Source organism: Neolamprologus multifasciatus, chromosome 22 (genome assembly GCF_963576455.1).
Source record: "Neolamprologus multifasciatus chromosome 22, fNeoMul1.2, whole genome shotgun sequence".
In the NCBI taxonomy this organism is placed as follows: Eukaryota; Metazoa; Chordata; class Actinopteri; order Cichliformes; family Cichlidae; genus Neolamprologus; species Neolamprologus multifasciatus.
In genome coordinates this window covers 19205681-19227899 of record NC_140459.1, presented here as the reverse complement: position 1 = coordinate 19227899, position 22219 = coordinate 19205681, and the positions used below count along the sequence as shown (strand labels likewise).

The 22219-nt window shown below is 40.7% G+C and overlaps 1 protein-coding gene across 1 annotated transcript; it reads left to right on the top strand.

Annotated features, from left to right (window-relative positions):
- The first annotated feature begins 543 nt into the window (after positions 1-543).
- rmp24 (ribonuclease MRP subunit p24) lies at positions 544-21755 on the top strand. Its single transcript, XM_085148650.1, has 5 exons — positions 544-867; positions 6756-6778; positions 7939-8159; positions 20086-20279; positions 20583-21755. The coding sequence occupies exons 1-5, from the start codon at positions 773-775 to the stop codon at positions 20761-20763; spliced, it is 714 nt and encodes a 237-aa protein (XP_085004776.1). The 5' UTR covers positions 544-772; the 3' UTR covers positions 20764-21755.
- Positions 21756-22219: the final 464 nt, after the last annotated feature.

The following is a 22219-nucleotide window of genomic DNA, read 5'->3' as shown; positions in this document are numbered from 1 at the left end:
CAGAGTTAAGAACCCGAATCCATGTCGCATATATGTGTGGTTTCTTTCATGGTTTTGCAAGGTTTGCTATTGCTTTGGTAAGCTCTGAACACAGAAAAGGGGGATATTAACATATCTCATGGCCATTTAACGTTGGTAAGTCATGATATCCAATAAGCTTCAAGGAATGATGACATCAAAGGGTATCTGTTCAGCACTGGGATGACGGCACTTGCGCAATTACGTTTTGGGTTTTTGTTTTGTTTTGTTTTTTACCTTAGTTAACGACATTTAACTTAGTAAGTGTTGACTGCAAACAGGGTCGTTAGTGCAGTCATTGACTAAATAGCCTCAGACTAAATAGCCTTTACCTTTAAAACTTCGAATTTTAAAATTCAATTAATTCTCAGTGTCAAGTGATATGCGATTATTTTTTTATTGTCGTCTTTTAGTTTTTGTCTTCTTTTTTTGCATTATCAAATGAGAGAATGGTGTTGAAATCAATACGCTTCGCCATGTGTTCCCTAACTACTCCGTTTCCCATAATCCAATGCAAGTAACGTCAGAATCTCGCGACCGGAGGTGGCTAACTGGAACGCTAGTTAGCTCAATGCAGACTTGATGAGAATTCATACATTTTCTACAGTCGTTCCGCGGCAGCTTCTCCAGTAGTGTAAAGGACGCCCGTCTAGTCTCCACTTTGTACTTGTTAAGCCGGCTAATCATTTACGGAGGAAGTTTTTATTTGCATTCGCAGGAGAGTTTCCGTTTTCTCACGTGCATCATCAAAAAAATGGAGATTTCTCCTGAGATAAAATCAAACAGCTTTCTGCTGGACGCTTCTCGGCTGTATAAGGATAGCTGCCCGGAGTTATCTCGCTTCTACATGTAAGATACTTCACTATAACCAAACACGAATATCACTTAAAAGTATATTTTACTTGCAGTCCTTTATTGTTGTGATGCTAGCAAGTGGACGCTAGGTGGAGGTGTTCGCCCAATGTGACCGGGAAAGTTTCTAGCTCGACGATGATGTCAGGGCTTTAGAATTAGAGCTATAATTTCAAAATCTTGTTATTGTTTATATATATATATATATATATATATGTAGGGGAAATTGAAAATAAATTATGATTGTAGCCCCCACTATAGTTCCTTATTACTGAGGCTATAGTTTCGCAGTTATAAGGAACTATAGCTTTGTAACTGATGTCCTGTCAATCATTTTGGGATTGGTTGAGCTGTGACGTCTAACATATTAAGCCACTGTTTAATTCTCATTCTTTTTTCACATGTTAATTTAAATAAGAATGGGTTATGTGCTCGTGCTTTCATTGCTTTTTTTTTTATAACTTTTTGTGTTACAGTCACCTCGGGGATAATCGGATCACTGTGGGGTACAGTGAAACTGCAGAAACACATAATACAGTGAAGTCTAAAAATAAGATGTGCCTGCTGCTTACGTTGGTCTTTAGTGGTGCCTCAGGTGTCAATAGTGTTGAAGTTGTGGAGCATGAATTGTTGTACTTCTCCACTGAAGTTTAGCCTGCTGTAGTTCTTCTACAACAGTGGCTTACTGTAGCTGGACATGAGCCCATGTGAGAGTCCCAGCCGTGGCTGCTCGTGTTTGTGGGCAAGTCTGCAATGCCTCAGTGATAGTTTCAATTTAAATGAATTACAGTTTGGTGAAATGGTTTCAATTGGTGAGAATGAGACATCTTCCTAACAAGCTCTGAAATCAAAGCACAAGGAAGTAAACAAAGTGGTGGCGGTGGTGCAGACAGTCCCTCTAATCATCGGGTAAGAGAGCCAGACAGTATGTAAGCGTCAGCCTCATCCTTGTATGGTTGGTAAACAAACCCAAACAGAGCCCTGATCTAGCATTCCCAAGGTGTCTTATTCTTTTTAGATTCCTGTAATTGAGTCTTTGAATTTTTAATCAGAATTAAACACATTATTATAGCCACTTTATGATTTTCTTCATCATTTACAGTTCACTTCTTGAACTTCAAAATTTTGGTGTCTGATAGCCGTTCCAGACATTGGTGATTGCCATGATGCAGTGAAAGCTGGAAGTAATTTCAAGAGAAATCCTCTTAAGCCTTTGTCTGTGTGTGTGTGTGTGTGTGTGTGTGTGCGCGCGCGCACACTCATGCGTACGCTCAGGCTATGCCCACTTGCTGACTTTTCTTCTTTATTAGGGTTTAAATTGAACATTAATGCATCTAAAATGTTTTAAAATGTGCATATGTCTGTGTAGGCTCTTTCCACAATCCTTAGACTGTGCATATATGTGTGGACTCCTGCGATTCGTGCATTAGTTGGGTTTCAGCCATGTCCCTGTGTTCTTTGGCTTGTCTTCTCTCTTACCTGAGCCAGGAAATTTGTGGGCAGAACCATGAATGGAAAGAAAAACAGAGGTTTTAATGGTGAAAACCCCAGTCCGGGTCGTTTTCCGGATGTGTGTGAACCCACTGCTGCTTTAATAACATTGATCTGTTCCCCAGATTCCCCAGCTATGATTAGCTGTGGTTGAGAACATTTTGAACACGTTTAACTCTGACCAGCTGTCCAGCAGGCAGGACACAAATCTAAATGTTTGGCTTTGTAACTCAGAGACCTCACTGGTTTTACGCCAAAGTGCCTGGCAGAGAAGACACAATGAACAGCCACTGCCAAAATGTACACTTAGCGCCATGAGCTAATTAAGTGATCCGAGTGATAATATGAGAGGCAGCATACAGGAAGGAACTCATGTTATGAATGAAAGCCTCAGACGCATGCTTTGAATGCACAATTGATCAAACTGTGCACCCGCGACAGGAGAGGAACTGAAAATATTTGAGTCGGCATACATTGGTGTACGTGATCAGAGTGCATTGATGTTCTGAATCCTGAGGAATTACGACCATGTCCATGTGTTCCTTTGGGGGTTTCCACTGTCTCCACTTTCTGCAGGCCAATGCGTCACTGGAGTGTTTGTTCTGTGGGTGCGTAATTACTCATCCGCTCATACTCCGCATATTTGTAAGAGATGGTGTTACTGCCTTCTGCCACAGTCTTCACCTTCTGCCAGGCCGATGACTGAATGAGTTAGTATGTATGTTTGCATGGGGCATTACACCTATTGTTGAATCCGATGTACAAGTACTTGGTGTGCTTATTGTGGCTCACGTTGTTGAATCAGTGAAGCTTTTTCCAGTAAGTTCGTAATCATAGTTGCGTGTCTGGTAACTAGACCCTGACTGACTGTTCTGATTACCAAAACAAATATGCATGTCGTCTGCTGGACAAACAATTTGGAAACTTGTTTTGGTTTCTTGTTTTGTCTTTTATTGTCCTCACACAGGCCTCACATGGTTTTCAGTCTAGAAGTACAGCTACAATTGCCGTGTGTTGGTTAATATTATTGGAACTCTTGAGTAATTAGTGTGGGAGAAATATATAGCGAAAGCAAGAGGGCTTCAAGGCATGATTGTTCCTTAATAACTTCTGATTGTTTTCTTCATTTTGGCTGTGACATACCACATTCCCAAAAGAAATCACCTACTTAGTCGGCCTAACAAACCTAATTCGGGACCAATGTAGTCAAAAGAAGGTTAATATTTCCATCTGCAGTAGTTTATATTTGGTAGCGTGGCTCTGTTTTGGGACCTCTCTGCCTCTCCATGTGAATATGTGGAGTGCATAAGGCAACTGAGTGTAGGCTGAGGTAGCTTTTGATAGAAAGCCCTATATCACATTTACAAGTAGATTTGTAGAAGGATATCAGCCACGTGTTGTCAGCTCACCCTGGGATCAACTTATATGCCACATTTGCAAAGTAAACAGAGAAATCTAACCCTCTTGTTTGCTAGCTTGAAGCAGTGATTTTGTTGCCTTTTTTAGTTTTTTGTTCACCAGTTGACCTGCCAACAAAGCATTTTTGTTATTTTTATTTCAACTCATTTCTGCCATTTCTTGATGTATGCTCTATCATCAAGGTAAGGAAAGCCCAGAAAGTCGATTCTGGACACTGTGTTTTTAGCGGGAGAAAACGTCTTCAGTGTGGACCTCTTCAGCCTCTTCAGAGCCCCAGCCCCAGTAAGCTGTGTAGGCAGAGATCATCCTCACCGATCTTTGATGCCCACCCAGTCATTTCGTTCTAGAAGCAGGCCTGAAATATGACAAATCTCTCATTAAAAAAAATAATTATCCAAAGGGCAAAGAGTTAAAGGTTAATCCAGATATGCTTGGATTGCATTCTCTTAAGCTTCTTTTTCATTAGTACCTACTCAACTTGACTTGACTCCAATATGCGTAGAGCCATTACAGCAAGGAGGTCGAAAGTCCTCTGACATCATTTGTATACGACATAGGCTATATGTATTGCTTTTTTTCCAGACTCTGTTACCACAGTGTTGTTTTTTGTGTAGCCATTTCCCTTGTCGCTGCGTTTCAACAGTACCAGTTTTGATTTTTGTGAAGGAGTCACTCTCATGAGTCCTTGAGTAACTCCACTGACTAGCCAATCGGTGGCATGCTGATCGACGCCCATGGAATTCTGGGCAAGTGGCTACAAAAAAATATTTGGTCCTAGGTATTACCACCTAATCGGAAACACTAAAAAACAGAGTTGAGTCAATGCAGGCTGAGCTATTGCTGACTGTCCTCACTGACCACTCGAGTGCTTAAGTCAAAAAGCTACATTTATTCAAAACACTTTATGAAGCTCACATCCAGAACCGATTCTTGAATCACCAGTTATCCTAACATGCATGTCTTTGGATTGCGGCATGAAGTTCAAATTCAACCATCCAGGAGATTTGAACCCAGTCTTTGTCACTGCATTTTTTTCCTGCTGTTTGTCACCACCTTTTAAAGGCCCTTTTCCCTCTTCCGTTCCCTTTATCCAACACTTGCCCTCATTTCCTCTCGTACTGTATCACTCCTGTTACATCTTCTCTCAGCAGGAGCAAATGATCCTCAGACTGAGAAGGACCTGCTGGCCTCTTTCGCTGTAAGGTCCAGGTGATGAATGAAACCATGTGAATCGGTGCTGTAGAGGGGCACACTTTCTAGACTATTTCAAGGACTGATTGTGAAGCTGCTACCTGTGCTAGGCCTTTGTGTCTAAATATCTGAATGAGTTACAATCTCCGGTGAAGGTTTTTCAAGATATGCCAGCAGCCCTGTTGTTTTCCCTGATGGTAGCAATAAAATATTCATAATGCTTTTCATTTCATGCCTCAGACAGAACTTCTGTCTATAATCACATTATTACCTTGTAGCCGACACATAATTTCCCCTCACTGCCCTACTGCATCCTCTAGCGCTTCGTTGATCTCCCAGCTGTCAGCAGTTCATCCGTAGGACGCGTATCTTCAGCGTTTATCGCCACAACCGAGCATGCACTTAAAAGGAGATGCATGACAAGTATGTTAATAAGATTTGCACACTGGAAGCAGTCTTTGCAGTGCAGCCTTTCAGAGAGCTGGCTCATCCAGGAAGCTGTGGTAAGGGAGAAAAAGATTCCCTAAAAAAATTCCTCTTCTCCGAACTTGAGTCATTCGGTTGTTTTTAGCAGGCTGGTTGTTGGAGGATTTGCTTTCATCTCATGCCAACAAAAAGCTCTTGCTTTTGTTATCAAACTGTATACTGTATAGTGGTGATGTGAACTACCATGGGAAATGTAAATCAACTAACTTCCTGAAAAGGATTTTTTTTTTTTTAAATGTCAGCGGAGAATGATTAAATGGCTTTCCGAACAACTAACTGCATTTCTGGGATTGTTCAAGGTCCATGAGTCATTATCACTTCACAACAGAGTGACAATCCACCACATCGGCCTCATACAGTTTCTCTTCATTTCCTGTATTATCTGCTGACAGGTCGTCTATATAATCTGACAGCTTAATCCAGTCACTGATTATTAAATTGGGGGTAGTATCTAGAGACAGTGATTCAGACTGTGCAGTGACTGATGACAGATATGTTGCAAAGCCCACAGCGTGCTCAGCTGTATCTGAAATCATCCATCAGTACGATGCACCGTTTCACATATGGCGCGGTTGAGAATGCCGGCGGAGAGTATAAACAAACCTCTGCCACCAGACGCCGCAGCAAAGGCCCGTAGGTTAACTCCAGATTAAAGCCGACCCCGCGCGCCCTCCTCCCTTTCCATAAACAGACAGCCCTATTTCTGTCTGTCCCTGACACACGTGCAGCCGGACAATAAATGTCCCTTTATCGATTTAAGCCCTGAGCTAATTTTAGTTGTGGCTCAGTTAAAATATCTCATTGCGAGTGTTCCCAAAGCGGGGGCAGCCGAATGGGCGGTGAAGCCACTGAATTGGTTTGGAAAGCTGCCCCGTATTGTTTGGGAGAGACCAGTTTTTCCGGTTGCATGTTTTCCACTCCACATAATGGGAATAGATAGTCTTTTTTTTTTCCCGCCCCCAAAAATTGTTTCCATCTTGTAATTTGTGTGTTTGCAAAAATCTATTTTATGCAAATATGCAAGCAATAAACGTATTTATTTCAATATTTTCCATCACACTGTCTCTTACCTTGTTTATTTCACTGGTCCAGCGTTACAGGAGTTGTTGTGATGTAAATTGAGAGGAGCATTTCAGGATACATGATATGAACGTTAAATTACAAATAAAGTATTTTAAAAATGCACATATACACGATGTACATTATTAAAATGATGCCTCATGATCTTGTTATTGTGTTTTGACATAAACTCGGTTATAATTGAAGTCTCAAACTCATCCCCTCTTTCTCATTCCCAGGCAGGGGTCTTTGAAGGCTAACGGTAAGTTCACGGAGACGTGAGTCCTTGAACGAACTCCCGTTTCATTTAAATTTCTTCTTCCTGTTTCACTTTTGCATGTTTTCATCAGTTCTGCCCCAGAGTGTAATGAGTACGCACAGAATGCAGTAGTAAGTAGGACCTTGTCACTGGCTTGTCAAGGTTGATAAAACTCACTAAATCCTCTGCCAAATACTCAGAGGCAGCCAGCTGTCTCAAACAGACTGCCCAGTGGAATCAAACACCCACACGTAGACACTCACAGACACACAAACTCTCAGACCCATGCCAGCCGAAACCACATAAAACGGGAGTGGTGCCATTTAGTAAGGCTCCTCAGACTTTTCTCCTTAAATAGCACAAGGACTCGTCCCAAACTAAGTAACGTGGTGTTTGTTTGGAGTTAGAAAAAAATTGCTAAATGAATTTTCTAAAGTCTCCTTGTTCTATTAAAATGATCACATTTTTCTATGGAAATAGAAATATGGACTATTAAATGATAATTCCAAGATCAAACTATCACCTTTCTGTTATAAATCTCATTTCCTCGTTGTTTAAATTGTAAGGGGCCAGTCTCACCCTTCCATATAGTATTGTGCAAAAACCTTGAGCTACCTCTCGCTTCTTTATATTTGGAAAAACACATGAAAATGTTTGTACAATTCTAACGAGTCTGAAAGTCAATATCTGGTGTGATCTCCTTTATTCTTTAACACAACCTGAACGCTTTGAGGTAGCTTTCTTTCATTTTTTTAAGTAGTCTTCAGGAATAAAAAACAAAAAAACAACTAGTTATTGGCCAAAGAAAAACTTTGAAAGGCCTTAAGAAAGCCTGGAGAGCTATTGCTCAAGAGCACTTTCAAAATTCCAAGAAAATCTAGTTACTTGAAAGCTAATGTAAGACAAAAAGGAGGGTGGCTCAAGACTTTCAATTCAATTCAATTCAATTTTATTTATATAGCGCCAAATCACAACAACAGTCGCCTCAAGGCGCTTTATATTGTAGTGTGGACCCTACAATAATACATACAGCAAAACCCAACAATCAAATGATCAAAAGACTTTTGTGCAGTACTGTACATTTCAGCAATTTTTGGTTGTTTGATTGTTATTTTGTTCAAGAGATACATTTTAGATTGTCTGTGTCTTTCATTTGCTTTCAGAACCTCCGAAACAAAAATTCTCCAGTATGCTGCACAACACTGTGGTGTGTCCTTACTGTTGCCAGTGGCTCCACCCTGACAATCACCATGTTCGGCTGAGGCCCAAGCAGCGTCCATCAGCACGGGTGCAAAGTGTCCTGCTTAGGAAGGCCAGAGGCAAACGGCTCAGCCTGGTGCAGAAAAATCTGCTCTGCCGCTTCCAGAAGTCCTCGTCGGTACTGGTGAGAAGGCAAACAAACTACAAATCTAAGCACCTGATCATGTGTTTTACTGCACTGCAGCATATTGTTCAGGAGTACAATGGAAGTGACAATTCAAAACCAAGGCAACACAAGGTGCTTTACATAAAACATTCAGGGCCAAAGGAGCATAAAAGAAAGGCACACATGTATTTACAAAGAATAAAAAATAAGATAGCACCAAGCCAAAGTGTAAGGAAGATTAAACGCAAGTGTAAACATCACGGACGAGTCCAGTGCAGTGCGAGATATAAAGAAATCTCTCCAAAAAAGGAAGCAACGCATAGCAAACATGGATTTAAAAGAGCAGAGCACACCTCTGGTTATGTCTGGGAGTTTATTCTGGTTATATGGTGCATGCTTCTCCATGTTGAGTCTTCACTCGGTTTAACCAAGTAATCCCAGCTTTAAGGCTGAACAGTTTCCTCAGCTGTAGTGATGTTAAACTAAAGATCAGTAGTTATTTTGTGATATGTGGGATATATGCTAATATGTGATTTATTTGTGAAATATGTCTTTTTTTAATTGTTGGTAATACGGCTGCTTCTGATAACCCACCATATTCTAATGATTGTATTCTCTTAAATATCACTTGGACTTTAGTGTGGACTTGACTGCTTATTCTGTAGCTATTATTGACCTCAGAGCATAAATGATCCAGGGGAGATCTACACTGCCCTGCCTCTCGCTTTTGTAGAGCGAGAGGAGTGTACACCCTGGACAAGTCATCAGTCTGTCACAGGGCTAACACAGAGGGACAGACAACCGTTCATCCTCTCATTCACACCTACAGCCAATTTAGCATCACCGGTTTTCCTAACATGCATGTCTTAAGATTGCGGGAGGAAGCCAGAGTATCTGAAGAGGAACCTCACAGACATATGAAGTACAGGGAAACTCCACAAGAAAGGCAGAAGCCTGGATGCAAAAGAAAAAGAATGATCAGTTTATTATAACTTAACTAGTCCTGCATTGTCTCATAATCTATTTTTTGAGCCATTTTTGCCATTTAAATCGATGAAGTCATTAGTATTCATTCCACAGAAAGTGTCTGGTATCATTATGGTGCCCCACTTACTGCTCCAGCCTTACAGTGGTCCCATTAGGCTTAACTGTAAGAGCTAATGTTGCTAGAGAGTGCTTTGTCAACATTCACTCTGTTCATCCCACAGTCCTCTCCCAAATTGTTATAGTGGTCCCCTTTGTCTGTCGTCTTAATGGATGGCACCAAGCAAGAATAAAATGTAAAAACAGATTTTGGCCAGCACACACCCACTCTACTGATAAACCCATTTAGATGAGGAAGCTAGTGATGGAGCATGCAGCTATAGGGTCATTTTCCCCAGCACCGGTGATAGCACTGAAGAGCCCCTCTAGCGATCTGACATCAGCCTAATGAAGAGCAGCTTTAGTGGAAATGCTGCTGCATCATTAAAATCTGGTCTGGTTCATTTAGTATGCAGGTATTCACGACACAAAGCACTTTGAACCCACTCTCCACTTTGTATCTGTTGACTCTGAGGGCTAAGAGGTAGATAGAGAATGAGAGCGGTAGCAGGATTTAAAAAAAAAAAAAAGAAAGATAGTGAGAGGAATAAATGCAAAATGAAGTTCGAATTATTAAAAGGGGCAAGAGGGAGAAAGGCAGGTAGATGAGGTGAAAGGAGTCAAATCATGGGCTGCAAACAGAGCTGGGACCTTGTGTTATAATTTCTAATGCAGCACTTCTACTTTTAAGGGCTGTTGTGAAGGTGAGATTGGGGGTCAGATAAAGAGATTTATCTTAGGAGCTTGAAAAGAACTACCACACCTTGTTAAAAAGCTCAAATCAAACTCAAGTCATGCTCAAACTGGTTTCTTGAACATGACAATTAGTTCACTGTATTTTAATGGCCTCCAAAGCCAGCGCATGGGTCGTGGGATCATGGATCTGCTGTCACGCATGTGGTCCAATCAGTCCCAGACATCCTGCCCTTAAGCGTGTGTGGCTCCCCTGTTATTAAACTCATAGCTAAACAGAACTATGCTGTGTGTTTTATACTGAAGGCCACTCTTAAAGACATTGAGCCATAATTATTCACGTTTCCGCCGACTCATTTGTCAACAATCATCACAATGAACAGTGTGGATGTTTGTCCATCACATGACTTCCTCGTAAACCAATACGGCGCCAAGAATGTCCTCCAAGGTATTTTTAACCTCTGTTTTCATGGTCACTAGCCTGCCCAATGTTCAAGAGACAGCAAGTCAAGCCACACATGCGGGTCATGATAGACTTGTGCTCAGTAAAAGGGCGATAGCAAGCTGATATGCTTAAAATGCACATTGATAGAGTAGTGACGATAAGAGGTGGAATGTGAAAAGCTTCCTTTGCGTTTCCTCCTTGACACAACGCTGATGAAAAGAGCAAAGCAGCTCTGACAGGAAGAAGGGCTCAGCACGAGCTTGGATAAAAAGATTGGCATCCACTTGGTTTCATAGTTAGAGCATAAAAGGGGAATCATTATTTTATTATTTTTCAAATGCATGAAAAATAATCCACAGAATGAGAAATGAAATGTGTCACAGTGACCATTGAATTTGGCACCTGTTGTTGTTGTTTCATTTTTTAATTGCTTCATTTCAGTGGGCCAGAGTCAAGTGTTATGGCTGTGTACACAGTATATTAGTCTCCTCTTACGGTCAGCCACGTAACTCTGTTGTGTAAATTTACCTTTGTGTGTTTTTTTTATCTTGAGCAGGAGACAGGTGTTTATTTTAAACAGCGTATGACTATTTGTAGATGCAAAGACTCATTTCTCTTGTGCGCTCATTTGTTTTCAGAAGTGTCAGAACAATTACAGGGCCTTTTTGTGGATGAGATTTGTTGTCAATAATGTCAATATTTTTATCGATCTTTTATAGTTTCATATTTGCATTTCTCTCACTTCCCTGCATTTAGAAAGTCTTTGCACGAATTATCAGTTAAACTCTTTAACATTGAAGCAGTGTGAATAATCCTGAACATGCACCCTATATGCATGCTGCACCCTATGTGCATGCTGCACCCTATGTGCATGCTGCACCCTATATGCATGCTGCACCCTATGTACATGCTGCACCCTATGTGCATGCTGCACCCTATATGCATGCTGCACCCTATATGCATGCTGCACCCTATGTGCATGCTGCACCCTATGTGCATGCTGCACCCTATATGCATGCTGCACCCTATGTACATGCTCCACCCTATGTGCATGCTGCACCCTATATGGATGCTGCACCCTGCTGTAATAGGTGCCATTTTCAATGCACATGACTTAAAACAGTGTATTTTTGCAGTAAATTTAAAAGAGCACATTTTCTAGCTAAAATGTACTCATGCAAACATCAGAAGGGACCACTGGACCAGTAAATACAAATTTATAGTCATATACACAAGCGATTTGCAGCGTTTATACTCCAGGGCGTAAATCCCCTTGATTTCACACTGTATTGCTATTGCCGTTTGGGGTGTGTGTGTGTGTGTGTATGTACTGCCCTTGTGGTGGGATGCCAGTGCATGACAGGCTTTCCTCAGCCCTGTGAAGTTGTGTCTTAGTGCTGCGATAAATCACTTTGTTTATGCATGCTGAGCGGGTTATCCAGCACTGGATCTGGGAATAGGTTGGATGCAGCTCCACAAAAGAGGCAGAGACCCTAAATGGAGCGAAGAATAGCCTATTCTCCTCCTGCATTCTTCTCTTCTTCCTCCTTGAGTTTAGTTTTAGACTTTCTATCAGAGTTGCTTGTCACAAGGAAAATGTATTCTGTGCTTTTATGTTTTTTCGGGTGATTAGTGCATGTCTGCATTAGGATTAAATATTTATGTTGGTCCTTTTATTAAGACAGGTGTATAGGTATATTTAGTGAATGTGCGTTTCCTCTGTCATTCTCATTCAGTGCGTTTTCAGAATACAAGATAAACCAGATATGAAGGAGCAAAGTGACAGACCATAGGTTGTTCTGTTTTTGGCACATTGCACACGGAGCCATCTTTCTGATGCGACTCAAATCTGTGGGGTTTTTTTTAAGTCACTGCTTCTTCTTGACCTCACTGACCAGCTCTCATCCTCGTACCTTTACACACTCCAGTCTCTCTTGTTACTTCTCTCTTAAGTTCTATCTCAGCTCATCTACCCGACCACAATCTGACCTCTCACATTATGCTTTCTCCATTTCTCCTTCTTTTCTTGGCCATGTCTTCACCACATTTCGCTTTCATTTATCTTTAGTGGAAAATGTGCCGCTTGAGGCCATGACAGGAAACAGGAGGCAGCAATGTCTAGCTGGTGTTTTGCCTGTTTGCTGTCAGGGAGCAGAAAAGGCTCCGCTGAGGGGGAGCAGGATTACAAGAGGGGAAAAATATTGGGAAAGACAGATGATTAGAGATGAAAGCATTTTTTAGATACAAACAGAGGAGTCACAGTGGGAGGTGGAAACACTCACTCTTGTGCCACGTGTATGGGTATTTAAGTAAAGCATTTGAAATATGTTAACATCTACATACTGTACGTAGCAATGGCAGGAGTCACGGGAAACTGATGCCAGCTGAACTGACATCCTTGAAGAGCAAACGAAAACCAAAATATGCATAATGTAACATACAGTTTAATTATTTTAAGCATCCACACTTTCTTCTCTCCACTGTCATCATGTCTGTAGTTGAGTACACATGCGGGATAAACCCCATATAGAGAACTTAAAGTGGTACCACTGCAGCATGTCATCTCTCAATTACCATCTTAGCCTCACTTCATTTTTGTTTTGATGCAACTATTAAAAAGTCTGCTTTGGAACTTGGCGTTCCCTCTGTTCGGCTTTCGCATCCTCACTCACCAGCATTTGAATTATACGGTTTCTGAAATTGAATCTGTCAGCACGTGTGTGCATTAATGGCATTCGCTGCATGTCTTCTGTAAAGCCAAGTACGGGCCATTCGTCATCTCTATAATAATCAGGGCAGAGTTCTAAATCCAGATCTGTCTCTGGGCTCTTTTCTTTATTCCTCAACCTCAAAACTTCACCTGTGTTTTGAACAACCTGATGGGTTGAGATATATCTCCAAGGTAAAGATTTTTTTAAATTTAAATGCAGACTGTACTGTAGATGCAACATTGGGTCGTCCCTTGAGTTAGCTGCTTGTGTTTAAGATTCATAGGTCAGTGTTAAGTGGCTTCATGAATAAGAAAACAGTCCTCTTAGAAAAACAACAAATGTCTAAAGAAAAACTTTGAAAGACGCTCGAAAGCCTGCAGAACTATTGTTTAAGACCACTTTAAAAGTTACAAAGTCTGGCACCTTGGAAGCAAAATATAAATAATTCAGGCATGCCTCAAGACTTTATACATTACTGTAGTTTTTTTTCCTCTCCATATCTAAAAGAACCTACAAACACTTTTCACTCTGGAGTATTAGAAATCAGATTAGCATATGCAGCAGATGTTGATAAAAACTCACATGGGAGTTATTATGAAGAATTAGAATGTTTTTTTCTTTATCTAATCTGGCTGACTGGAAATAAGTTTGTTGAGGACTGCGGGTAAACCATAATTTCACGTCTTTGAAGCTGTTTCCCGGCGTTTGCTGTTTTTGGCTCTTGAGGCTGACCGGCTTGTGCGACACAGGATAAAGCGTGACCTTTATCACTGACAAGAGAGCGAGAATGAAAGAGAGAAATAGATATGTTTTTATGGCAGCATGTAGGACATCTGCATTCAGATCAGGTGTCTGTGTATTTACCAGCCTGCCTGCCTCCAGACAGTGTGACTAAGTGGCTGCATGCACCCAATCACAGAGCAAGGCCATGGCGAGAGGAAAGTTTATACTTCTTGCCTCGTATTGATCCCCAACTGCTCTTCTGCTTTCAGCTTTATTGCGTTGTATTGATGCGGTCTCGAATGACTTTCACACACAGTGAATGTGGATAATCATACTTTGATGTTCACAAAAACAGAACCATCTCATCACACGATAGACATTTAGCACTGATAAACAATTATATGACTGATATTTCTACTTTAGGAGTCCTAACAGACGCCTCATTCTGTGACTCACTCTGCTACTCTACTCATCTTCCTCCTCTTGGGCAGTATTGCACTGCTGAGGTCAGATTAATCAACCAAAGCTGACCTCTGACAGCAGAGAGAAAGCTAGGAAGGGAGGTATTTATGGAGCAGAGGCTATTATTAGCAGGAAAGGTCCATCTGCAGAATTGATTTATGTGGCTGTGTGTGTGTGTGTGTGTGTGTGTGTGTGTGTGTGTGTGTGTGTGTGTGTGTGTGTGTGTGTGTGTGTGTGTGTGTTGCAAACAATGTTGACTACTTCTTATAATCATGAAAATGAGCAATTGCAAAGTGCTGGAATGTTTGTCGTATGCTGGGAGAGAAGTACAGTATGCTCTGGAAGAGAAATAAAAGTTCTGGCAGATTATTTTATTAGATTTTTGGTTTTAGGCTCAGAGAAAAAAACTCTGTTCTCATTGGTCACAGTATTGGGTTACACACAACAGTCAGCTTGCCAGAGATTGAACTACAAGAATTACAGCTGCAGGATCTCATTGATCTCAGGTTATTTAAATTGAAAGTTTTCACCTTTGTGAACTATCTCACAGTCCTTTTGCTCATTTAACGTCTAAACCATTATACCGTTCGTAACTTAAACCTGGCGTTCTTTCGTTCAGGAAATTGTGCATTAATCTATGACTGGAGCTTTATTCGGTCTTTGGAATGATAGAAAGGAGATTTAAATAAGTGCCGCTATCAATCTAAAATGATTTAAAACAATTGCACGCTGTCTTTTCTTCATGACTGAAGGCATGCGCCTGCGTGACTGACAGAGCTAAACGGCCGTGATATATGCGTAGGGGATCATGGATGTGTATATGTTACTGCGGCTGTCTGCTTTAGCTCGCATTTCATGTTAAACAAAAACACAATGTGGATATGGTAAAGGAAAGAAAGCTCGCGGCTCGCTTTATTATTTTTATATGCAGAAAGAGCCGCTGTAAGACTGCACAGTTTAGAGGCAATTACACACTCCTGGCAAGTATTAAAATCATGGCATGAAATTGAACGGGAACCTTACTTTCTGCAAAAAAATAAATAAATAAATAAAATGTGCTTAATATCCCTTGGGGTGTATATAGGTGGTTGTTTATCTGCATTAGCCTTATGCTTGGTTGGCCAATGCGCTGGTTTGTCTGCTGCCAGAATGCCAAGATGAGGAAATCAGATCTCTCTCTGCCACCGATTCACGTGTGGCTCTGCAAGTGCATACGCCGCATGTCGAAGGATTAGCGTAAATTAAACGGGTACACGTGACTAGAAGGATTGCGTTTTAGGTTGTCATGATTTCTTATCACTATGCAACAACTTTACCGTCACTGTCGCCTGAGAGTGGACAGCGTCATTTCCTAGGCACTTTCCAGTTGCTGATTAGCATCTCCGCTGCAAACTTACATGCACACACTTTTTTATTAGGGAAAGATTTTTAGATCCCGTCATATCAGCGCTTCATTCGAGCTGGCTAATGACAGCGAGGCCAGGAGAGGATAAACAGCATGAGGTCATCCTAGTTGTAAACATCCATCTGCAACCAGCTGTCTGTCTGTGTTTGATCTAGCCCACCATTAACTACGTACACCCCTCCCTTCCCCTGGAGTAATCATTTGAAGTAATCATAATCCTCAAAAGTTGAAACACTAAAATCTGCGTTGTCACCTAAATGTCTCCAGCTCTTATTACTTACAGCATGTGTTACAGTTGAAGCTATATCATCTATAACAGAGCAGCAATTAGTTTTCTGTTTAATGATATACCCCCATACCCCCTGTTAAGATTTGGTTAGATAAAAATGTAATGATGTATGGGAAGAAATTGTTTGATCATTGCAGAAACAGGAAGTGGTGATGGAAAGATTATATGAAAGTGCAATAAAGCAAACAGTACGCATCACAACATTTATATAAGTGGATAGGAGGAGGTTAAAACTGGAACTATCCACATTGAATTTGGCGGTTTCACATCCCGTAACTCAAACACGATTGGAGGTCACTGCCAGGAATCTGCCAAAGCTTACAACCCTCTATTCAAGTGCATCACAGTAATGATGCAACTGCATGCAAGGAGTGTTTATGAACTATTTTACATTGCTGCAAAAAACTATGTTATTTAAAAAGTCAGTTACTCCAACTCCAAAAAAAATATTGTTTTCAGCGGTTTGTGCCATGCAAATATTTTAACTGTGAAAATGAAATTCATAACTAATCAGATCTAATCTGTTTGGCCTGAGGGGAAACAGCGGGATGGATTCTTCCTGCAAAACTAATATAACTATTTTATCCATTTGTCTGAAATGTCTCTATGTGACCCAAAACTAGTTCCAGTATAACATCTTTATACACCTGCACCTTTTTAATATTAGTGCATTACTTTGCTTATAGATACTCCAGACTTTGTGTGCCTACTTTACTGAACAGCACCAGTTATTCCAAGTTTGGAATACTTTGTTTGAGGAAAGGTTTTTTTTCACTGTTGAATGTCCTCTCTCAGCTGAATGGGCCTTTCTACATTTATTTTGGACTCCTTATAAGATAACTGCAGTTTAGGAGATATCCATCCATCTATCCATCGAGGGCTGGAGCCTGTCTGAGCTGTCATACAGCAGGAGGTGGCGTACACTCAGAAGAGGTCACCAGTCCATCACAGGGCTACTCAAAAACCATCAATAATAAAATCTTCATATTCAAACCACATACAATGCATAGATTAGAAATTCCACATGTCTAAAATACTGACCCAAAATAACTTCTTAAAAGGCAGCCAGTTATGCCTTTCCTTATTTTTGTGTCCTACATGTACTGCTACAATGGTGAGTGCTCATACTAAACATGGACTAATGTTTCAGTTAGTGTGCTTTGCCTCATCTCGGGGTACAGAGTTATATCTAAGCACAGTTGACGTCAGATTTAAACTTTCAGTTTGCAAGAGGCAGCCAGTCAGAAGAAAGGTGGCTTAAAGGCCAGAGGAAACTACCTAAAATGTCTTATTTCAATAACATCCAGCCCGTCATGTCAATCAGATGACGTGATGGGCCACACCAAGCACATTTATTTAAACAGAAATAATGATTATAGCGCACTATTATTGTGCTTTATTAATTGCTGCATGTTAGGTGTGTTTATGCAAAGCTACTCCTGTTCAGTACAGGTTTTTTATTTATATTATTTTTTATTTTTGCTTGAACACAAAATTCTGTGAGGTTTGAATCTGTTTCACGTTACATCTACAGTACAAGTAAATAATAAACAGCATTTAAATCATCAGTTATTCAGCAGTATTTACTAAATGCAAGTGTTCTAAGTTTGAATAATGTTGGGTCTAAATCAGACCCCGCTGATTCCAGAACTTATTCCCATGAAAGAAAGACAAGGCAACAGCGATCGATCTTTTTACTTGCAAGGGGGCCCTTGTCCGTACCTCAGTACATCACAAAATGACCTCTCCGACTGGCCCCTCTTGCTCCCTTTTATTGACAACGTTCACACAATAAACAATAGTTTACAACACGTACCTTCCCCACGTAACGCCCCTTGGTTACAAAGACAAGGCACTGTGTGTGTGTTATGTGAGAATGTGTGTGTGTGTGTGGTGTGTGTGGCATGCTGCTGATCAAAGGGTCATATAACATAAAAGCACAGGAACATCCTTGGTCGTAAAGAGGGCAATCTCCCCTCACCCTAGATAACACAATGAAGCCATACAAAGGGGAGGAAGTTTACCACATCAAACAGACCTTCACAGAGGGTGTTCCTGTGGTCAGAAACACTACTGCCCCCCTCCCAGAATCCTAAGGATCTGGGGAGGGGAGGACAGAAGGGATTCTTTAAACCTATGTACAAATGGCAAACATAAAATGACAATATTTAATAATTCACCCTGACAGATCTTTTGTTAACAAATAGACTTAATCAAAAGATATTACATGCACTAGTAATACTGCGATCCATCCTCTAGAGAAAGTCTGGGGTTATTTAGTCCATCTGCTTCACAGAGCATTGGTCAGTCCTCATTGAGCCACACCCCTATGCACAGATGGGTGGGTCAGTTGCTTGGCTTTGTCTCTATAAAGCGGGACTTGCAGGCTCCTGTAGTAAACACTTCTCTAACGGTGCGGTAAAAACGAAGAGGAACCCAGAACTAAGTGCTGGTTCACTGAAACCCAACTCTCCAACACTCGGCAGTAGACACCTGTCAGAATCTGAAATGGCTACATTTGTGTCGGTGAGTTTTCCATCTCATCAGCATTCAGGACTGTCAACAGTTTGGCTCAGACTTGCTGACCTCTGCAGCGGTGGTCTGTTCAAACCAGTTCGAATGTTGTGGCAACTCTGGATAGCTTCTGTCACTACTGGGATTTTTTTATGCTTAGGTTTTGAAGGGAACTTGAGTTTTTTTTGAACACTGCATTTGCTACTTTGAATAAAGTTTTACTTTAGAGGGGGGAAAAAAGTGTAAATGGCTCTTCTGTTCAAGATTTTTAATTTTCCTGTGCTGGAGTTAGTTGAAGTTATTTGACATTTGTTAAAACAGCAGAAAAAAAATGGCATATCTTATAATTATAGCAGGGTCATGATGCTGGGATGATTTTCTATATTGTTACCATCGCTCAGTCCATTCTGTGGTGTCTTATAATGGGCTGCAATTGATAAGAAGTCCTGCCTAATACTGAAGAGTATATATAAAGTAATTGTGGCTTACAATAGCAGTCAGTTGTTTTGTTTTTTATCTGTTTGTCCGAGTCACATTATGATTCCATAACTTATTTGATTAATCATTGATGGTTTATTAACAGCCTGTGTGCACACCATGACACACAGTCATAGGCCAAGAGTTAGTATGCATGTTGTCTTAAATTGCAAGGATCTCCTGACCTGTAGTTCTACCTTGCAACTTTCCTGCTACTTGTTGTGCCTTACATGGAGTTTATATTTTATTTGAATGCAGTGTATCTTATTTTGAATTACATAGAACAGTAGGCTCAGCTCAAGCATCAGAGAAGTTGTAGGGGAAAAAATCTTATAGAGTTAAACTAGAAAGAACTAGCCAACAGCTCTGATAGCATCTGTGAATCATGCACAGCTACACCTTTAAATCACAGAATAAGAATATGAAGCTGAATGTGAGCATGGTACATCTAATTTATTGATTAGTACAGTTTTGTTTTTCTTGAGCACAAAGTTCTGCGAGTCTTTGATCTGTTACCCGTTACCCGTGCAGTGTACCCTGAATAGGCAAAATTGCATGGCAACAGCCCCACCTTGCCGTCTCATAGGCTAAACACATTGTTTTCCCATCCTGCTTCAAGCAGTCCAACTATTTTCATATCTGCAATGTTCATAGGTAAAATTATCTTTGGCAGAGCCAGTGGGAAGAGCCTCAGCTGTTAAGTGAATCTCCTGTCATGAGTAAGCTTCCTCTACCTCATTGTAAACTTTTCCTCAGCTGTGAGATGTCAGTACGTGTCCCTGACATCTGTGAGGCTTGCGGGTTGGCCGGCGTCACCTGTGGCATGTGCACCATTTTTATTACAGCTAGTCAGGCCCAAGTCCACACCAAACTGTTGTGCGTCCCAGAGAAAGCAATTAACTGTGGAAATAGTGAGTTTTGATGAAAAATAATAACTAGAATGACAAAAAGCTTCACCTTCCTCTCTAGGATTTACATAATTTGTTGAAATTATACAAAGAAGTTTCAACGGATTTCCTTCCAAGTACTCCTCTGGGGATGCATGTATGCCTTCACCTCAAAACCTCATTGTGTATGAGCGCAGTGTAGACGCAGAGCATGCATTATTAATGGATATGTTCCTTTCCTTCTCCTTATCCCAGATGGCCACCTGCCATGCCTGCAATAAGACATCCAGGTACAAGGGGGTGAACAGGGATTTTATAGCTACCTTCGCTAAGACCCACAACACACCAGGGAGTGCTGGCAAGCACAAAACCCCACAGTCAACCAGCAGATCCAGCATGAATGCCCCCAAGACTCCTGGCAAGGACAGGGCGCCTGCTCATACACCTAGGTAAGTTTATTTTGGTTTGCTGTTATTAATATGCGTAGAGCCAAAAGTTTAGTTACAGCCTTGCTTGATTAAACTTAGTTGGTTCTGCAGACATATGAGACAGTGATGTGTCAGGCATGTTGGGATTTGAGTGATTGAGTTTCTATTAAGTCAGCATTAAGGGAAAAAGATGTGCGGGCAGCACGTGTTGGTTCCACGTTTTTCGGATCGTGTCGCTGGTGATAGCTTGCTTTTAACATTTCCTGCTAACCAACAAAATCTTAAGTTACTGTAACTCTTAACTGAACTCTTCCTTCTCTCTAGACTCTCCTCCTCCTCCTCCACCTCCACCTCCACTACTACCACTTCAGGCTCAGGCTCAGCTTCCTCCAAGCCTTCTAAAATTAGAAACTGGGTTGTCCGACGTCTAAGCAAGATTCTCCAGCGAGAGGACAACCAGGGCACCAAGAAGGGGGGCTTGAAAGATTTTCTCTCCTCACTTTGAGCATCTTAAGATTATATGTGCTTTATCTTTGTGAATACTCTTAAAAAACAAAGAAATGGGAGGAGGCCCGTGTTGTAATCTGTGTACTCCAGAGCATCCGAACTTGAGAAACTAGTTGAGTTTCCAAGCCAGTGAAAAGGCACACAGTTTGTCCAACAGTTGCTGGGCGGATTGGAGCGGCGCTCCTGGAATCCTGAATTGTAACCGGAGGTCGCTATTTCAGCTGTCAGTCAGTTTCTGCATCTTCTGCACAGTCAGAAAGACGGGCAGACTTCTTTTCATCTAATTTAACACATCCCCCGTTTGTAAAATCCCGAACTGTGGATGTTGAAGGATTATAAAGTATTTATTTATCAAATTGCCGAAGCATCACAGGAAATCCAGCTTTTCTCTGTGGTGGCATTTGTGGCATGACGAGCTGGTTTACATATATATTTTCTCCATTTTCTAATGTTACAAAAATAGATTTATATAGAAAATATATATCTTGAACTACTATTCATGCTATTTGATGTTCAAACTTTTGTATTTGATATATTTACTTATTTCAGCTTTCAGTTCTCTCCAGTGGGAACATTTTCTATGTTTTTGTTGTTTGTTTATTACAAAGTTGAAATATAGAAGTGATAAATGTAAATATCTCATTGTTACATATTTGTAAATGCATACAAATCAACCAATGAAAATATTTGATTATCATTCAGAATGGGACTCACCAGTCGCTGTTTACAATGAAAAGGCACATCTGCCAAACATCTGTAGACTTACAATTAGTGGCATCTAAACTTTTTCTTTTGATACTTTCTTTGGCTACATGCTTTTGCACCATTGCTCTATTAAATATGACTTGTGTGTTTTTTGTAATGTGTGATTACTTACGGTTGTAGATTAGCTGTTCAGTGAACACATATTTGTTTAAATCCTGAAATACCTCACATTTATATTTCACTGTGAAATACCTGAAATAAAACTGTGACTTTCAGTCTGTAAAAGTCGGCTCTTTACTTTGTTGCTCTGTTTACTGCTGCTTTTATGTACTGTCTGCTGATAAATGCACATATTATATGACTATATATTTGGTATTCAGTATGCATTATCAGTTCTTGCCTACAATCTAGAAACTGAGCCATGTTTAAGACACTAAGATATGGCTGCAAGAAAAGTGTGATCAATAACTTTAGAAAAATTAGCTTAAAAAAAAAGAAATAAATACAATCATCAGCCACTTTATTAGGTACACCTTGCTAGTACCAGGTTGGATACTCTTTGGATATTTTTCTCCTTTTCAGGTTATTGTCAGTAAACTCTGTGGGAAAATACGAGTGGATCGGAAGCTTCTGAAATACGTCAGCATGTCCTCTTCAACATGTCTATATGCCTAAATGCAGTTTTAAAAGAATGCATTTATAGAGATCTTTAATGCCCTCATGGGGGGAAAAGGCTTTGCAGACACTAG

Excerpts from the sequence above, each read along its gene's own strand:
- rmp24 (XM_085148650.1), top strand. The coding sequence starts at position 773 with ATGGAGATTTCTCCTGAGATAAAATCAAACAGCTTTCTGCTGGACGCT. Across the intron at positions 868-6,755 it reads GAGTTATCTCGCTTCTACAT|GCAGGGGTCTTTGAAGGCTA; the intron begins GTAAGATACTTC and ends TCTCATTCCCAG. Across the intron at positions 8,160-20,085 it reads AGAAGTCCTCGTCGGTACTG|ATGGCCACCTGCCATGCCTG; the intron begins GTGAGAAGGCAA and ends TCCTTATCCCAG.